This window comes from Crocuta crocuta, unplaced genomic scaffold (assembly GCF_008692635.1).
Source record: "Crocuta crocuta isolate KB4526 unplaced genomic scaffold, BGI_CrCroc_1.0 scaffold24, whole genome shotgun sequence".
NCBI lineage: Eukaryota > Metazoa > Chordata > Mammalia > Carnivora > Hyaenidae > Crocuta > Crocuta crocuta.
The window spans coordinates 15,324,989-15,345,391 of NW_027530974.1; the positions used below are offsets into that span (position 1 = coordinate 15,324,989).

The following is a 20,403-nucleotide window of genomic DNA, read 5'->3' on the forward strand; positions in this document are numbered from 1 at the left end:
GATGATTGCCCAGCATTTAAACTACACAAAGACTTGACACAGTGGTTTGTAAATATGTTTGCAGCGATAGCGAAAACAAATGGGATGTCTTCCTAACAGTAGCTAACACATCTATCACCGACTGTGTGACAGACTTGGTGTGCCTTACATACTTCTAGCAACCCTGTGTTCCAGTGGTAACTAAATAAAGCAAAGCAAAATTAAACTCTTCCCTAAAGAACTTCAGTTAGTGATTCCAGAACCAGATTCAGTTAGTGATTCCAGAACCAGGGCCCTCTAAACTTCCCTGGTTGAAAAAGGGCAAAACAATTGAGACCTTATAAAATGTTTATAAGTGTGGGGAACTCTCCCTTTCTGGAAACTACTATGGGAAAGAAGAAGAATGCTGTCTCTTACTGTTTGAGTCATTGTCTTATTGGCAGAACATTGCACATAAAATTAGTATTAGGAACTATCTGTACTTTAAAGATGGGTTTTATAAAGCGACCAATGTTTTTTTAAATTTTTAAATGATAATCCTATAAAATTAATATGAGTATAATATAAAAATAATATATGAATAGAAATAATATAAAATATAAGCAAATGGTATATAATTAATATATAACATAAAATATAAATATACAAAATAAATATAAAATATAATATATAATAAAACAATAAAATAAAATATACAACTAAATAATAAAATTATAAAATAAAATTAATAAATTTTTAAATGATGGCAGCCAGCTTTTCTCCTAGGAAAATGCTTCCAGAACACCTTATTATTTCAAAACAGTTAATGAGAGAATACTGACTGGCTGTATTCTTACTGAAGGGTATGGAATATTTGTAAATGTGTGCATTTGGTGTAAAAGGAGTTTAAATTGTTTAAGTATTTAGAATCCTAACTACTTTATTTGAAAAAAGAAAACCACGAAACTTAGTTTATAAACTCACTTAGAGATAAACAGGATGCAGTGCCCATTTTCCTATCTTTGCCACACCCACTGAAAATCATTTATAAAGACAACATTTGATCAACCTTGAGGTATGTCATTGTCAAAGTCCAAACCCCTGGGGACAAAGACCCTGCACACTTCCTCCAGAGAGGAAAACAAAGACTACATCAAGGGATGAAAAATCAGAGAATCAGAATGGCTTTGGACCTCTCAACAGTAGCCTAGGAAGCTAGAACACAATGGAGGAATGCCTTGAAAATTCTGAGGAAAGCTTCCAGCCTGGAACCCTACACTCAGCCAAACCACCGAAGTGTGAGGGCAAAATCAAGCTATTTTCAACTTGCAAGTTCTCCACAAAAATTGTCCTTTCATGTACCTTATTTTCAGAAGACAATGCTCTGAAACTAAGAAGACAGTTAGGAAAGTACACCAAGAAAGAGGAGGATATAGAATCGGGAAAGCAGGAGTTACTAGGTAAGAGGGAGCGGGGAGAAGGCCCCGGGGTGAAGGGGAGGGCAGATCCCTGGTCTCAGAGGCACCGAGGGCCTACTGAGCACTCCTGCACTCGGGGTGATTCTCCAGAAGAGACGCCTCTGAGAAGAAAGACGCAATAGCATTCCAGATGTGTTTGGCCCAACTGAAAGGAGACTTGCACAACTGGAGGAAGACTTTGGAGGTGACTAATTTTTATGTGGAGAAAACTGGGAAACTTGAACAACATGGCTGCTGGGAAACAGGTTGTGGAAAACAAAAAAAGGAGAGGAATCTTAGGCTACGTCATGACTCAGCTGTGAATCGTCATAAACGCGTTGACCCTGACAATTGATCACACAGAGATTGTGACACAACACCACTGAGGCAAAGGGAAGTGTGCAGGCATGTGGTGGTGGGGATTGGGCAAGAGAAATGTAAACCCTCTTGGTTTGGGTGGGAACTCGGTGGATAATGCCTGGAACCGAAGAGAAACAAGACACAGAGATAGACGCATGTGTACAGATGAGGAGGTAACTACAGAAAGAAACAGCTAGAATAATGGAAATCAGTTGATTCTCAAGGCAAAAATGGAAGGGGGCAGCCTCATAGTACTATTGTAGAACTATTTAAAGTCTGTGCATGTTTAAAAAGTTAAACTTTAAAAAAGGAAAAGTGAGGGGGAAAAAACAAGACGAGTTATACTTCCTATTATAAAGGAACTCAAAAGAGAAGACTCCCAACTTATTACAAAGCAAGGAATTCAGATTCACCTTGGGCATAATTTCCTAAAACAGATCATTAAAAAGAGAAGGTCATGGAATTCCATATTCCTCCCACTTTTTCTCTCCACCCACCCTCACACCCGGTCAGATGGTTGTGTTTATCCTCTGTAAACCGGAGGTTTTAGGGGACCTTGTCTCTGGGTTGGCTTCTTTCTGAACAGGAGGACTCGACAGTCTGGAGGCCAAGTTTGAGCCTCCTCATCTGACATAGTCTCCTGATGGTCCAGCTGTGTGTCTGGCTTCCCTCTGCTTCTCATCAGATTCTTAAGAACATTTTATGTCTGGCCATTTTGCCATAGATCCCCCTCTCCTGTTGGCTTCCTGGTCCAAACCCATCTGTGTGTCCACCGGGCTCTGACTCATTCCTTACCCTGACCTTGCTGTCTACATTTCCTGCCCTGTCCATTCCTCAGCCTCGTTCTTAATTCCCGCTCCCACTGCCTCATGAAAACTTGGCTAAATCCACTTTGAAAAACCAAGGGGAATGGAACTGCCTGGGAAGAATTTGGAGAATCTGTTGCTCTGTTCTGTCTTCATTCTTGAGAGCCAGAGTAGCAGCTGAGGGCACATGTGGGGAGGCGTGTGTGTGTGTGTGTGTGTGTATGTGTGTGTGTGTGTGTGCGCGTGTGCGCGCGTGCGCGCGCGTATGTGTGTTGGGTGCGGGGGAAGAGGGCACAGCCATCTTGGACCCCATCATTCTGCCTGGAAATACTATCATGTATATTTTTGATATTTTTCTTTTTTTTTATTCTCCCTCTTATTTGTTCTTCCATTTCTCTTAGAAACTGTTCTAAAATTTTAAACCCAGAGGCATCTTTCGGGCTTCCTTGCCTGGGTTGTATTTTGATCTCTTCAGAGGCTGTGACAGGACTCCAGTCCATGGTGATTTTATGCGAAGTGACACCTGATTCGCTTTCAGACCACATTCCACACCAGTCAGCCCGGCCCTGCCGTGTGTGGGTTAACTCTCAACATATGGAGTGCCATTAGATAGTGTGAGTTTGAGTCTTGTCAGGGAGGCTGATTAAGCCCCAGTCGGGGACAGCCATCCTGAGTGTGAAATGTAACAGGCCTTCCTGAAACGGCGCTGTGAGCCTCTGGAGGTGGTGGGTGCCTTTCTGTTGGGGCATCGGGAGCTTGCTAACAAAGCAAACACAGTTTTTTTCCCTAGCATGGGCTAGGTCTATGTGGTAACATTTGGCAAGTTGAGTAACAGGGAACATAGATAACCGTGAACAGATGGACGCCTATTAAAAGATTTGAGGGGCTTTTACCATCTCTCAAATGGCCTTCACCCTCCTCCAGGATACCCAGTTCCCTTGCAAGATTACGTAAAGGGTTCAATTAAATTCCTTCTTCTCCTTTTTTTTTTTTTCAATTGCAGTAGAAGCGAAGGCTCTGACGTTAAGAGGAAAAGAATAGATGAGAAACTTCTAATTTTGAATCCTCTTGGGATTAGATGCTGATTTCAGCCGTGCAGAGAACACTGCCCCATATTTTGAAAGCGTAGCTGCTGGCAGTTTCAGAGGGGATGACTTTCCAAAACAGACAGTGAACTCCCCCGTCCGTATCTGATGGCCATCTGACGTTTGGATGCAGCATTACAGAGCTCCCCACATGTTTTGATAAGTCTAACTTTGCTTTTGAAAGTGGCAGCCACAAGTCATCATTGTGTTTAAGCTAGAAACTAATGAAATACAAAATACAAAAAAAAAAAAAATGCATTACCTGGTTGCTTGCAGACGTACAAAACGTTACATGTCTTAGAGCAATAGCATTTATGCACCCTCTGGGCTGCCCGGTCTCTCATGTGGGAGCACATCGATTGTCTTTAGCTCAAGATGATGCTTAGAAAGTTTGCAAGAGTGAGAACTACAGACTGATTAAGATGGGGTGTATTGTGCTGTCTGTGGGGCAGCAGCCTGCTTTTTGCCAAAAGCAGTCGTAGGCTGATATGGTGGTATCTCTAAACTGGATCTCACGAACGTGGGCCAGATTAGGTTGGGTTCCATTCCTCACTGGTTGCCTTCATAACGTTACATTGTAGGGCCAGCAATTTTAAGGTGCTCACCTATGCACACTCAGGATAGCTCTCTTAAGAAGTGTTTGGGCGCAGAAAGGCTGGATACCCAACATGCCTACTTTTATCCTCAACCCCGTATTTGCCGTCAAACCCAATTTATCACAGCAGAGACTGCTGCGGAACTGAAGCTCCATGTCTCCAGAAACCACCCCACCTAAAACTAAATTTTGTCCAAGAATAACCAGCAGCAAAATGAAATATGCACTTTTAATACTTTAAAGAGCTCCGCCATTCGGAATAATTGTAATCTGAAATAATCCAGTGGCAGAAACACTGAAGATCGTAATACGTTGGAGACAATTAGCTCTTGGAGGTGAAAACCCATTTACCTGCTAAATGATATAGTTTCACAAACTCAGTTCCGTGCTAGGCTGTTTGGCTTTAGGTAATTGAGTAAGTAAACAACAATTACCAGTGGGTTTAGTGTCCCTTGGAGAGTTAATGCCTTCACAGAAAGAAATCATTGGAAAATAGTTTAAATATGCTTCTACCATTTAGTAGGATAAAAGTTGGCAATATTAATTGTGAGGTATATGTTCACAGGCTTTTTTTAAAGTATATGCTAGACATAGATTGTGTCCTAGCACAAGGAAGTATCCGAGGAGATACTTGTTAATGGTGCAGGGAGTGACTTTTTTGTGTGTATTGCATATGGGGCTTATAAAGTCATTGAATCTAATAGAAAATGAGCTCAAAATAACTTGGGGGGGGGGGTTGTTCCAAGGTTTATGTTTTTCGGAATTTCACTTATTTTCCTGATGTGTAGAAATACTCTCTAGGTAATGAAAGCCATTCCATGTAATTTTCATTTTCCTTGTTGCTGCCATTCAGTTTAATGGTGTCAGCTTGCTAATCCTCCCTGACGTTCACACGGACTCCATTTGTGCCTGTGTTTTTCTAGAATGGCAGAGGTGCAAGGCCTGATGGAGAGACTGGAGCGGGTGGTCAGCCGGCTGGAGTCGCTGTCTGCAGAGTCACGCTGGCGTCCCGGGGGCTGTGAAGGAATTAATGGTGTCAGTGCAGGTAGGGACACAAACTCTTGTCATTACTTAATGTTCTCCCCATCACTTCGTTCTCAGGAAACATTTTATCACCCTTTCTTCAGCTACTGTACTCCTTCCTTTATTTTATTTTTTGTTTACTTTTTTTGAAGGCGGGGGAGGAGTAGAGGAGAGAGGGTAGGGGACAGAGAGAGAATCCCAAGCAAGGCACACTTTCAGCCCACAGCCCGATGCGGGGCTCAAACCCACGAACTGTGAGATCATGACCTGAGCCCAAATCAAGCATCAGGTGCTTACCCGACTGAGCCACCCAGGCGCCCCCACACTCCTTCCTTTGTATGTGACCATGACATTCATGAGATGCAAGCGATCCCTGAAAAAGGAAAAGGAAAAGAAAGTTTCAACCCACCATCCGCAAAAATCACCAGTGTCTGTGCCTATTAAGAGCATAATCCATGTGCCAAACGTCATTATTCGTTTGCTCCAGTGTTTATATTGTGGTTCGAGGTTCGAGGTTCGAGGTGGCTATAAATACATTATCTGAGTAATATTATCAAAGAGAAATTAATGTTCTCAATTACAATGTCAATTGGAAGGAATTATCATTCTGTGGATTTGAATTTTAAAGAGAACAAGTCATTAAATGTAAGAACTGCAGTTTTGAAGGAAGTGAGTCTGACGGGAAGCCAAACGTTAGTTCCAAGTAACATGATCACGTCGCATTGTGTCACCTGCGCCTGTGCCTAACCAAATATGCCTTGAAAGTCATATGCTAATGTCACACTTGAAAAAAAAAGATTCTAAAATATATGATCAAACATAAAAAGTTAACGACATAACATAAAAAGTTAACTAAATGAAGACCATATATGGCAAACTCTCTAAGTATCGACTGAAATTTTTCCAGTTCCTTCTTTGTCTGAGGTTGTAGATGTAGCAAATAAAAATACAGGACACCCAGTTCAACTTGAATTTCAGATGAACTATGTTTTTGGGGGGTATGTAAGTGTATTCCAAATACTGCCTGAGATCTAATGCATGGTACACACTTACTCTAAAAACTTATTCGTTGTTTATTTGAAATTCAAATGGAACTGGGGGATCTGTATCTCATCTGGCAACTCTCTTCTTGTCTCAAGTACGGTTCCTCCTTATCTGACCCATTTTGAATCCTGTCGGGCTTTGGGGACTGAGAAAAGCCTTGGGGAATGGGGGCTTCAAAAAAAAGAAAAAAGCTTTCACCAGGCAAGATTCACACTGGTGCTTCTAGAATTTCAGGCGTATTTGGAGCTGTGCCTTGTATTACATGCCTTGGGACAAAAATTACTGCGTGAGCACAAATGCACAGACAGGCTGGTTACCGCCCCCCCCCCCCAACCTTGAACATAATGAAAATTAAAATGTTTTGAATGAATTGAAAGGGGGTGTTCTTTAAGGGAGGCTGCCAGGGGCCTGTAAGTTTTTTCCACATCAACTGAGACACATCTATGATTTCATTCTGAGCCTCTTTTTGTTTGCTGTATGGTTGGTATCAGAGATTCGGTAAACCTCGTTTGTGAGGAAATATTTTCATGCTCACTTCAATTACTTGGGTCTCCTTATATCTTTGACATCAGGAGATCAAAAGACATTTCTGTACGATTGCCGACCCCAAATAGAAAATTTGTGGATACATAAAAGAAAGGTAAAATCCAACTCTCAGGAGATTGTGTAGGGTTGTTGAATAGGGGGGAAAAATGCAATAATTTGAACCTCACTTGACTTAAAGAGGTACTAGACTGCACTTTGTATTTTCTTCATTAAAACAATAATTTTCGAGGAAACTTAATAGACTAAACAAAATAGGAAGGCTGTTAAATTACTTAAATGTTTAAACAGGTATTTTCTAATACAGCAAATCATTCTGAACCAGTTATTAGAATGAGGTCTTTTAAAACAACTTAGCCAGTGGTTTATTATCCTACTGGAAATGCAGTAGGGTCACTGGTAAGTAGGGTAATTAGTAAAATACCTGAATGATGACCATCTTTAAAATATTTTATAATCCTAAACAGCATCATTTTCATTTCTTCTTAATTTAGTAGGCTTTGATGGTTTTCTAAATTCCATTTTTAACAAATCCTTAAGGATACCTTCTCACCTGAAATATAAAACATCATTATTACAGTGATGTTATAACTAAAGTTAAAAAGAAACTTTTAGAGGCACCTGGGCAGCTCAGTCGGTTAAGCATCCAACTTCAGCTCAGGTCATGATCTCATAGTTCGTGACTTTGAGTCCCACATCAGGCTTTGTGCTGACAGCTTGGAGCCTGGAGCCTGCTTTGGACTCTCTGCCCCTTCCCTGCTCTCTCTGTCTCTGTGTCTGTCTCTCTCTCAAAAATAAATATGTGGCTCAGTCTGTTAAGCATCCGACTTCGACTCAGGTCATGATCTCACAGTTCGCGGATTCGAGCCCCGCGTCAGCTCTGTGCTGACAGCTCAGAGCCTGGAGCCTGCTTCAAATTCTGTGTCTCCCTCTTTCTCTGACCCTCCCCTGCTCACGCTGTCTCTCTCTCTCACTCTTTCTCTCTCTCAGAAATGAATAAAACATTAAAATTTTTTTTTAATTTAAAAAGAAACTTTTAGATGAAACCCCGTCCATTACAAATGTGTAATATGCAGACGTCAGAGAACTGCCTTCTTAAGATGCAGGTACTATGTTGTATTTTATGATGTGGGTTTTTTTCCTCCTGGCAATCAGGTAAATTTGGTTCACAGTTGCAGAAGTATTTTTGTACACGCACAAGTAATGAGTACTTTGTTATATACAAGGAGATCTAAGACGAATTATATGCAGTCAAAATCCTCCAGAATTTTTGGTCTCCATGCATTGCTATTCAGGGCCACAAATGCTTTGATTCAGGGAAGCTCACAAGATGCAGGTTGGGGAGAAAGACAGGTCATTAAAGCTGCCCAGAGGAGGTGTGAGCAGAGCTAAGTGATGAAAGGAAATTGGAAAATAATTCCCTTATATCACCATTCCTTCTGCGATGCAGAGTCCTTTGTTTCGTTTCTAAAACTCCCACTTTGAATGCAGAGCAGATCCCTCTCAGGTGTCTCCCACGGCAACAAATGGGTTTATCTGCTTCCACATGGATCCATAAGGATCTCTGGGCTTGTCTCCCTTTTATGTTCCAGAACTTGGTATGTACTGTATTTTGAACTTTAAGGTAACTCAGCTTCAATAGCCTGCTTAGAAGTTACACTGCAGGTGCACAGCACTGTAAGCAACTGTTTTCATCACCTTGTGGACCTGTGGAAATGAGCATCTGGGAAAGGAAGGAAGCTTTATCCTACAGCTTTATGAGCATGGACACTAATGTACAGTGTGAGAAAGAGAATCCTAGGTTTTGGTTTGGATCTTAATTGCCTGTAGAGTTGAGTTTCTCACTATTAGGAGCATGAAGTCCCAGGACTAAGACACAACTTTTCTTTTTTCTTTTTTTGCTATATTTCTTTTTAATTTTTCAATGTTTATTTATCCTTGAGAGATAGAGCATGAGCAGGGGAGGGGCAGAGAGAGATGGAGACACAGAATCTGAAGCAGGCTCCAGGCTCTGAATTGTCAGCACAGAGCCCAATGTGGGCTCTCGAACCACGAGATCATGACCTGAGCTGAAATTGGCCACTTAACTGACTGAGCCACCCAGGTATCCCCATAATTTTTCTGTTAGTTCAAAAGCATGGAAAGAGATGCAGAACATGCCAGGTTGGGCCTCTGTCACTTGGGTTTTTACAGTAATTTGTCAAATCAAAACTTAACTTGAGTTAGCTCAGCAGACCTTTTCATGCCTCCCAACTCTGCCTCCCTCTCCCAGGAAGTGAGGACAGGATGGAACAGAATGTGTGACATCAGCGTTGTTTTCCTACTTACCCAGAGTTTGTTATTGCCTTTTAATTGGCATGGGTAATCTTGTAACTATGTGCAAGGTCACATGGCACCTTGGCAGATCAGTGTAGTAAAAAGTACACTTGGCTTGTGTCAGTTCTTGGATCTGCCTCTTGTATGACTATAGTTTTAGGTCAAGTCATGTGCTCTGATTACATCTTCATTTCCCCACCAGTAAACCTATGATCATGCTACTTACCTCGTCATGAGTTTGGGGAAGAAATAAATTAGTATATAGGTGAAAGCACTTACTCAGGTGGATGAAAAATAGGAAAGCATTGTGTTTTCTTGAGCCATTGAAAAGTGTTTCATAAATACTAACTGATTGAATGACTGTCTTGGTGAAAAGAATGAGAATGACATGGGTGACATTAAGCTTCCATAGTGCCTTTGGCAAAGCAGTATCAGCTTTTCATTCATCTCCTGGGGACTGGGGCACCTGGGTGGCTCAATCACTTGAGCTTCTGACTTCAGCACAGTTCATGGGCTTGTGCCCCACATCAGGCTCTGTGCTAACAGTTCAGAGCCTGGGGCCTGCTTCAGATTCTGTCTCCCTCTCTCTCTGCCCCTCCCCTGCTACACTCCGTCTTTCTCAATAATAAATAAAAACATTTTAAAAAAAACAAACCTCCCAGGGACTGACAAAATGTGATTCTTCCAAAGGTGTGTCACCATCGGTGGAAGCCTTTGATAAGCTGATGAACAGCATGGTGGCTGAGTTTTTACAGAAGAGTAGGATCCTTGCTGGCGATGTGGAGACTCATGTGAGTACTTTCTTCTCTTGTTCTCTGTGGAGAAGATGACGAATATTAAGAAAATAATAACAGAAATGAGAAGGGTGGGTGAGGATATGGGGAGAGTCGGGCCCTTGTGCGCTGCTGCTGGGAAGGCAGAATGGTGCAGCCAGGATGGGATCCCAGCTCTGCCACTTCTGCTAAAGGATCAAAAGCAGAATCTCGAAGAGATCTTTGTGCACCCACGTTCACAGCAGCCTGGTGCACAATAGCCAAAAGTTGGAAGCCACCCACATGTCTGTTGACGGATGAAAGGGCACACACAATGTGGTCTCTACATACAAGGGAATATTATTCAGTCTTAAAAAGAAAGGAAATTCTGGCATGTGCTACAACATGGATATACCTTGAGGATATTTTGTTAAGTGAAATAAGTCTGTGACAGAAGGACAAGTACTGTATGATTCCACTTACATGAGGGGTCTCTGAATCCCTTTATCTGAGGGAGGTACCTAGAGTAGCCAACCAAACTCACAGATACAGAAAATAGAATGGTGGCTGCTCGGGGCAGAGAGAGAAGTGGGAACTTGTTTAATAGGTATGGAATTTTTGTCTTGCAATGACAACTAAACCTCAGAAAAAGTTCTGGAGATCTGTTGCATGACCGTGTGAATATACTTAACAGTACTGAGATGCACACTCAAAGATGATGAAGAGGGTAAATTTTGTACTATGTGCAGCCTGGCAAAATCATAGAATTTGATCATCCTTGGATTGGTGAAGACCTTTAATGATACCTAGGCCAGTCTTCTTTTTGACACTTCGGATATATTTTAAAATGTTTACGGGCACCTGGGTGGCTCAGTTGGTTGAGCGTCTGTCTGACTCTTGGTTTTGGCTCAGATCATGATACCATGGTCATGGGATCAAGGCCCATGTCAGGCTCTGCGGGGAGTGTAGAGTCTGCTTGAGATTCTTTCTCTTCCTCTGTGCTTCTCTCTCTCTCTCTCTCTAAAATAGAAAAATTTTTCTAAAAAATGTTTAGCATCCCCCTTTGACGCTAGTCATTATTTGCATGCATTTAGTGAAAATCTAATGTCATAGCCAAACCAATGAAAAAAACCTAGGAGAAATTTATCGCCACGTTCTTCTTTTCATTCACCTTTGTTTCTCACAGAGGATTAAATTCCAAATCCATCTGCCCGTGGATTTCTCAGCAATGGCAAAACCATTTTCAGTGTAGATTCACAGAAAATCTGATTCTTGAATAAAGCTGTGGTTTGTGGTTAAAAAAAAAAGAAGTACACATAAAAAGGGATTCTCTCTTACTTGTCCCCCAATTAGACATTATATGCAACGCCCAACCCCAGTCTTCCAGGCGATCTGGCGGCTCAGGTGATACCAGAGGCTCCAGGATTGTAATTAAATCGGTGCCTGTCTCCTCCCATTTGCAGTGCATTTGTTCGTCACATCTAAGAAAAAGATTCGTCTCGTGACCTCCATCTTTATTAAAGATCCCTACTGAAAAGCCTCTTGGCAAAAGAGGGGGGGCTCTGATGTACATAAGTTCTAGAAAAGTCCGTGTGATTAGACGTATTCACTGCCCGTGGATCCTGGAGCTCAGTGATTACTCGAGTCTGTTCTGGAGCTTAATGTGTTTGCTCACGGGAAACGTTGTATGCCATGAGATGGTGGCTGGACTGCTTCTGTTTTGAGGCACGACAGTACCTGAAAACTAAGACGCAAAATGGACTCTTACTGCCACTACACAAAGAGGTTCTCGAGTGACCGACAAACTTTTCCTATCTTAAACTCTATTACAAGAATTATTGGATCATTGCTCTTACTGTTAGTTAACATTGACATTGTATTTGTGAGGTGCGGAGTACATTGTAACTGGCATTAGTGGTATCGCCCAAAACTCTATATAGACGTGTTTTACTAGAGCATTTAACGTTGCACTTAAAAAAAAGTGCACTGTGTTTGCATACCAAGTAAGTCTCTTCCGATTCCATAGTAAACAGCTCCTTTCAATTCTTTCCAAAACAAAGCAAGTTCTAAATAAAGTGTAGCCCAATTTATATCACGTTTTCTCTCCTCATCACTCGTCAGCTTCAAAATAGTATGACTCAACTGAGGGGCTGTTCTCAATATTGGGTGCAGCATGCTTCAAGAAATTTATGTTTTTCATTAATAAGTTTTTTAAAAAATGAAAGAAGGAAGGTAAGGAGAGAAAGAAGGAAGAAAAGAGAAAAAGGAGGAGAGAAAAAGAGAAAGAGAAAACCTTGTCATCCCAAAGTTTAGACTCTGATTCTACAACACAAAGGAAGTACAGACAGCTATTGTCCATCTGCCCATGACTTTAATACACTGAGCAAGCGGTTTATTTTCTCTCTCTTATAGAACCATGTGTCATTGACATTAAGCTTGCAGCTGCTGCCTCTCACATAAGCCAGAAGTGGGGGTTGAACTTTGTTCCAAGAACACACCTGTTGCCTAGGGAAAAAAAAAAAAAAAAAGAAAAGAAAAGAAAGAAAAACCCTCACATACCTGATTGTACAGTATGGAAATTTGAGAATGACACAAATGTGCATCATGTTAAATCCTATCCCTGTGTTTAAAAGCTGTTTCACAGATACCAGTAATGCATAAGGGCAGCCAAGCTATGATTTAACGTCTGTTTCGATGTGTTGGCTGTTGGCTGGGCTTTAATTTACTGATCACTCAATAGTCCATTGACAGAACAGACCACAAAAAAGAGGAACTAATAGCTACAATTAGGAAGCTCTGTTGAACCAAAGAACATAACAGGTTTAGAAAAGATTAGATCTTGTAAAGCCTTCCTGTGTGCAACATAAACCAAAGGGCTTATTTAAACTAGTCTTCAACCCAGGAACACTGGCAAAGCTTGCGCCCCTTTTAAGAAAGAATCAACAGTGCGTAATTTTATAATAGCTGTTTAGATTAAATATAGCCTCCGATGTCAAAGGGAGGGGTCCCCCAGAAACTGGGTGTACGTAAAATCAAGCCTTTGGCCAGGCATCATTTATCCCTAACTGGACTTAACGTGATTGGTTTTTACAAAGCTGGCCTGTTGTTATTCATGGTCAATGGACCCAATCTCAGGCTGTTTCTAAATGATCTGACAATCACGAAACAACTACGCATCACATAGCTCCTCTCGACACAAACCCTTTTTGGAGATTTATAGAATTTACATTTTAAAAATGTCTCTGGAAGTCTGGAACCATTTATTTTCTGTTCTTGATTAAAATGGATAAGAAAGAAACACTCTTTTATTCATTGTTCCGTAAAAATGAGAGAACCATACTTTGAATAAAAGGGGACTACAATTCAATTAAGAAGCACGGCACGCTTTAACATAGTGTGATTAAATCACAGCGCGCGGCGTTATGACCTTGACTTTCCTACCTTCCTAAAGGACGAACGGTTTTAGACAGTCATGATAGTGGCCCTCCTGAGGGGTCACAGTCATAACCCTAGAAGTTTCTAGTCCTTGGTATTTATTGAAATCATCTCCTGAATGTTTTGTTTGTTTTTATGCCATGTTCAAAGAGTGGCTGACTCGGCCTGGCGGGTTGTATTCAGATTTTAGAGCTGGCTCTACTTTTTACAGCATAACCTTGAGGGAGTCCCTTACCCTCCTCCGTGATGAGGCTGGATGACCTACCTCCCAAAGGCCTTCCCTTTCGCACAGCCCAATGGAGTGACTCCTCTGCTGTGTCAGCGTGAAAGCATAAGGGAGGCGCTACTGGGTTTCCAAACGGGACTTACGATAGGGCATTGTCACCCTTATAAGCAAATCTCGAGTCATCCCAAACAAGCAGAAGGAAACGCATCAGAAAAAGGATGAAGTGAACACTAAAGATAAAATATCAGCCTGCGTTACTGTGATAGAGAAGAAAATCCGACTCCTTCATTTAAAGAGACCTTGAGGGCCCCCCATGAGTCTGTCCATTTTGGTCTTAAAGGTTGTCCCTCATTTCTTTATATGGATCTTTACTCTGGAATAATTAATAACTCTGTCTCTGGAATGAATAACACAAATATGTGTGCATATTAAGTCTACTCATTGTATCCGTATCTTCCCTTGATCTTAGAAAATATTCATGGGGAAATCGTACTCATTTAAAAGTGATCACTTGCATTTTTGATGCTTTGTAATGTGGATCTGCATAGGAACTTCCCTGCCCTCGTGGCAAAAAAATCATCGGAAGCACAAGTTTGGGGTTGACTCAACCAAGCAGCCCATTCTACATAGATCTCTCAGTCTCTCCTGCTCGCCTTCCGCCAAGTTATTTCTCATTGACTTCTAGTTTCCTGCGTGTTGCTTTATTTTAAACATTTATTTTTACTGTAACTAGACATAGAGTACTTTGGCAGCCTCAAGCCCAAGGGATCTGTATGTTTTTCAGATTCTCCACATGGCAGAGAACCAGAAAATGACGTGAATAAAGAATTCTACCCCGGGGCACCTTGGGTGGCTCAGTAGGTTACGCGTCTGACTCTGGATTTCCACTCAGGTCATGATCTCACAGTTTGTGAGTTCGAGCCCCATGTCAGGCTCTGCACCCGCAGTGTGGAGCCTGTTTGGGATTCTCTCTCTGCCCCTCCCCAGCTGGCTTTCTCTCTCTCTCAAAGTAAATAAATAAACTTAAAAAATAAAAAAAGAAGGATTCTGCCCCTAGATTTCATATAGACTTTGATTTGGGACTTTTCTTTCTTATCGTCTTAGCCAGTTATGATTGTCAGAATTATTGGAGAAGGAGACGCCTTCAAGTCACCCCTTCTAATATATATCCCTCTTTCTTTTTCTTCCTTCCTCCCTGTCTCTTTTTTCCTTCCTTCCTTCCTTCCTTCTCTCCCCTCTCCCTCCCTCCTTCCCTCCCTCCCTTCTTCCTTTTTTCCTGTCTTTCTGTCTCTCGTGAGAGAGGACAACACACCTTAGGGAGGCCGGTGACATGGGTGATACGTTGCATGATGAACCATGACTTGGTTCAGAGCCAGAGTCTGGTCTCTGCGGTTCCCAGTCACCATTGGGTGGGGAGACGCCTACCTGTGACCCTGTGCGTAGCTGTGTCCCTCATCACCTTTGTGGGGAACTGGATCCCTAGTGAGAGGCAAGTGGCCCTTACCTGCCTCCTTCCTCCCGCTGTCTGGACTCCATAGTGCCTCCCGTCCCCCCCCACCACCCGATTTCCACAGTGTGAGGAAGGGTCGTTAGGACCGCTGGCTCAGACGAGGGCTAAGGCGAGTGTGGAACAGCACCTCCCCTCGGGTGTGCCAGGTGTCTCCTCAGAGCAGCGCTGAGGTGACCGGGAAGTCGGTGGCCTCCAGGACAGACGCACGGTGTCCCTCACAGATCTCGGCTTCTGCTCCATCACACCAGCCTTGCCCCAGCCTGGTCATCGCTCACTGTGCCGTTGGCGCCAAATTTGCAGAATTCCGGGAGGTCACAGATAGACCAGTTCTGTCTCTTCCCAAGAACGTGTAGAATTTTTATTCTCGGCATCGGACACGTACTTTGCCCCCCAGCAAATGCTCTGACGCACGGCCCATTGCTGCTACATCACTAGCCTTAGTGGGACACCCCTGTGACTGCTTTTTAACTTAAGGACATTTGTTTTTAGGACACATAATCCCTGTCTCTTCCCTTGAACATTCTGGTTGGGTAGCACGTTTAGAGCTTTGGGGACTGCCTGGTCAGAAGCTGGACTTAGAATCCAAACGCGCCTCGAAGGGCCACCAGGCGTCGTGAACCACCGTGAACCACGGATCTCCCTGTCTCCCAAAAATAAAATGGCACCAAAATATTTTGCTGAAACAATGAATTAGGTGCTGTGAATCTTGCAAGTTAAGATTTTTTTCTGCCTTTTTTTTTTTTTTTTTTTTTTCCTTCCTGGACAGTAAACTTGCTTTTACCAAACTCAGGCCTGAGTGCTTTTCTTTTTTTTCTTCTTGAAGAAGAACGATGGAATGCTGGTGCTGGTTATCCGCTTCTGTTCTGTGTTCACTGGCGTGAGCGACACGGAGGAGCGGGGTGCACCCTGACCATGGCCAGGCCCGCCTGGTTGGGGTAAGCGGTGTCCCCCACCAGCTGGCACCTGGTGGCCCGTGCCTGGAACAGAGTACATTCCGGAGTCCCACGTGAATGGCCTTGCTCTGTGTAAACTCATAGCAAGGATCTGCAATTCCGGCCACGTCAGGGGTTCCCGAGGGTAACCAGCCACTTCCCTCCCTTCTTTCTCCGCGGCCGCACTCTTTCCGAGCATCGCTTACCATCCGTGTCAGAACTTAATGATGCTGCCCAGCATCGGAAAAGACACGCCCTTGTCTTCATCCCTTTCTTCCCCCGCCTGCCTTCTTTTGTGAAATGACACCGATAATTGGAACATTTGTTGTTGTTTTCTATCTAGACTTCAGGATAACTTAATTGTCTGCCTGGAGGCTGCTTCAGCCTCTGAAAATTAATACTTTGTCTAAAAGTAATGACCTGATTTCATTTAGATTATCTTGTTATTTCTGTCCATGCACCATCCGCACAGAACACACGCATGCGCACACCCGCGTGCCCATCCGCTATTCACCTAGGAATTCGTCACGCTGTGTTAGCTACGTATAAGGCAAAACTCTCAAATACATGGGATGCCACGCCCAAGACTCACTCTGTAAGACATATGTTTGCAGATTTGTCCATGTGCCTAAGGCAAGTATAAAATATGCTTTCTCACCTTTAGTATTAGCATTTAGACTGTTATTTATTCCGTATATTTATTAGTATATTTAGTACTTAAGTTGTGGTTTACCAATGTAGGTTTTAAAACAGGAGAGTTTGTACATTTTGTAACACATTCCAGGCCAAGTCTTTTTAAAATATCAAATGTAAGATGTTTTAGCGACATAAAAGAAAACAAGGTATTTAATGAATGAATAATTTGTTATTTATGAAAGAAGATGTATATATAAAAAATAATCCACTACACACACACACACACACACACACACACATATATATGCTCAGCTATAAAAATGAAATCTTGCCATTTGCAACAATATGGATAGACCTAAAGGGTATTGTGCTAAGTGAAATAAGTCAGACAGAAAGACTAATGCTGTATGATGTCACTTACATGTGAAATCTAAAAACCAAACAAACCAAACAGAATAGGAACAGAGTTATAAATGCAGAGAACAAAACTGGTGGGTGCCAGAGAGGAGGGGCATTGAGGGAGGGCTAAAATGGGTGATTAGGATTAAGAGGCACAAACTTCCAGTTATAAAATAAATACGTGAGATTGTCATGTACAGCATTGGGAGTATAGTCAGTAACGTCACAACTTTATATGGTGACACATGATAACCAATTTATCACAGTGACCATTCCATAATGTATATACATACTAAATCACTGTGTTGTACTCCTGAAACTAATACAATATTATATTTCCATTATTCTTTAAAAAAATAATCATACCACTCATATGTGTTTGCACTAGAAATCCTTTTCAGAAAACCCTTTTAAAAGTGTTATTTATTTATTTAGAGAGAGTGAGTAGGTGAGGGGCAGACAGAGGGAGACGCAGAATCTGAAGCAGGCTCCAGGCTTTGAGCTGTCAGCACAGAGCCTGATGTGGGGTTCGAACTCATGGACCGTGAGATCATGACCTGAGCCAGAGTTGCCTCGGTGGCTCAGTCGGTTAAGTGTCCAACTTCAGCTCAGGTCATGATCTCACAGTTTGTGAGTTTGAGCCTCACGTCGGGCTTTGTGCTGACAGCTCAGAGCCTGGAGCCTGCTTTGGATTCTGCGTCTCCCTCTCTATGCTCCTCCCCAGCTCATGCTCTGTCTCTCTCTCTCTCAAAAATAAATAAACATTTTTTAAAAAAATTTTTTTAAAAAGTTTTTATTTTTAAGTAATCTCTACACCAACATGGAGCTCAAACTCACAACCCTGAGATCAAGAGTCGGATCCTCCACTGACTGAGCCAGTCAAGCACCCCAGGAGAACACTTTTCTAAGGCACTTGGAATATTGATACTTGACTTTCAGTTAATCAATTTTGTTAAAACTGACTAATACATAGATAAGATAGTATAGCCCAATAATTTGGGGCTCACCTGTTGAGTGCTGGAGTTTATTAAAAGGTTCCAGAATTATGCTGTTTTCCTCTAACCCTGGTAGTGTCTAGCACTGCGCTGTAATGAGTGGCTAATCAGTGCTTCCTGAACGAATGAAAGAAAATGAATGTTTGAATGAATCAAATCATTAATGAATTATTGAATCAACGGATAGATGAATGTACCATGGCCAAATATTTAGATTAAACGATATCCTAGACCACCATTAAAAAAAATCAAAGCCAAGTATTAAGTCATGAATTAGCACGTAAAATATGGAGAAACATAGACTCTGTAGATTTTTGTATATATCTCTCTCTCTGTCTCTCTCTCTCTCTCTCTCACACACACACACACACACACACACACACACACACACACACACACACATGCATTCTGAATTTCTCATAGACCTGAAAGTTTACCTAGTACCTCCCTCATTCCCTTCATTTTCATTAAGAAAAGCTAAATGAGAAATTTTTAAAATTTATCTGAGAGTAGTTGACACACAACCTTACATTAGTTTCAGATATACAGCATAGTGATTCATCATCTCTACTCATTATGCCGTGCTCACCGCAAGTGGAACTACCATCTGTCTCGATATATTATAATATCATTGACTACATTCCCTGTGCTGTGCTTTTATTCCTGTGACTTACTCATTCCATGACTAGAGGCCTGGATCTCCCACCCCATCCCTGCCCACTCTGGTTGCCATCACTGTGTTCTCTGTATTGATAGTTCTGATTCTGCTTTTTTGTTTTTTAGACTCCACATGTGTGAAATCATGTGATATTAGTCTTTCTCAGCCTGACTTATTTCACTTCCCATAATGTCTTCTACCCATATCACAAATGGCAAGATCTCATCCTTTTTTATGGCTGTGTAATATCTGTGTGTGTGTGTGTGTGTGTGTGTGTGTGTGTGTATCCTCTTTGTCCATTCATTTATTGATGGACACAGGTTGCTTCCATATCTTGGCTGTTAAAAATGCTGCACTAAACAGGGGTGCATGTATCTTTTCGAATTAGTGTTTTTGTTTTCTTTGGGTAAATACCCAGTGGCAGAATTACTGGATCACATAGTCTTTCTATTTTTTTTTTTTTTTTTTTTTTGAGGAACCTCTATACTGTTTTCCACAATGACTGCACCAATTTACAACCCCACCAACAGTACACAGGGTCCCATTTTCTCTATATCCCCGCCAACACTTGTTATTTCTTGTCTTTTTGATTTTTGTCCTTCTGACAGATGTATGATCTAAATGAGAATTTATAAGTATGTGAAAATCCACCAATATATTGATTGGTAGTCACTGCCAGTAGAAATCCCATGAGCTCTATCTGAGACAAGATATTTTTGTGAGCTTTACTATATATAAGTATTTTAAACAGAGGCCCACGTTTTAAAAAGGAATTGAATTTTTTCTCTGTTTGCATTGCATTTTGACATGTTACTTTCTCCTCTGAGCATGAACATTCAAAATACAGATAGCAATCAGGTGAGAAATAATGTTGGAGTCTGAAGGGGCCAGTTGGGAAATTCAGTTTTTGTCTGGAACTTCACTGTGTATTTCCAATAATCAACTTTCTTGGATTCCAAGAATCTTCAGCTGTATTTTTGTAATTTTAAACATCTGGATGAAAACTAAAAAATTGAGTAGATTGTCTCCATATGTTGAAATATTAACCATCCCAATCTTTTAAATGGGGACTCTCACCCCAAAGCTCATTTATGTATTTTTAAAAAATTTTTAAATGTCTATTTATTTTTGAGAGAGAGAGTGCATATGCGTGAGCATAAGCAGGGGAGGGACAGAGAGAGAAAGAGGGAGACACAGAATCTGAGGCAGACTCCAGGCTCTGAGCTGTCAGCACAGAGCCTGACACGGGGCTCAAACTCAAGAACTGTGAGATGGTGACTTGAGCTGAAATCGGACACTTAACTGACTGAGCCACGCAGACACCCCCGAAATTCACTTATAAATTAGTTCTTAGAAACTTGGAAGACATTTGCCCATAGACCTAATGTAAGCAAGGGGGGTGGTTCAATTCCTTTGCAAAGATATAGAAGAACCTTTGCTGCATGTATGGTGCATAGATGCTGAGATCTACAGCCTCTTTGCTAACAGTCTGCCCTGAGATAAGCACAGAAACTGTACGACTTTGCAGACTTAGCTAGCAACCCAACAGAATAATTTTATGTCTGCTAAATCTGGTAATTAAAAAAAACTAGGACTTGTACTTTGTAGGTCTGGCTTTTTCATTTCATTTTTCTAGCAAGGCTCTTTTATTTATTTTATGAAAGTATCAGTCT

The 20,403-nt window shown here is 41.7% G+C and overlaps 1 protein-coding gene across 2 annotated transcripts in view; it reads left to right on the top strand.

Annotated features, from left to right (window-relative positions):
- The first annotated feature begins 1,271 nt into the window (after positions 1–1,271).
- The window catches only part of CAP2 (cyclase associated actin cytoskeleton regulatory protein 2), a 133,192-nt gene continuing 114,060 nt past the window's right edge, over positions 1,272–20,403 (top strand). Inside the window, exons 1-3 of one of the 2 annotated variants that reach the window (XM_077770129.1) lie at positions 1,272–1,418; positions 5,185–5,306; positions 9,878–9,978. In XM_077770129.1, the coding sequence (XP_077626255.1) occupies positions 1,315–1,418; positions 5,185–5,306; positions 9,878–9,978 (327 nt within the window). In that variant the 5' untranslated portion in view covers positions 1,272–1,314. Of the gene's footprint in view, positions 1,419–1,840; positions 1,949–5,184; positions 5,307–9,877; positions 9,979–20,403 lie in introns of those variants that run through there. The other variant, XM_077770130.1, reaches the window with a different exon arrangement.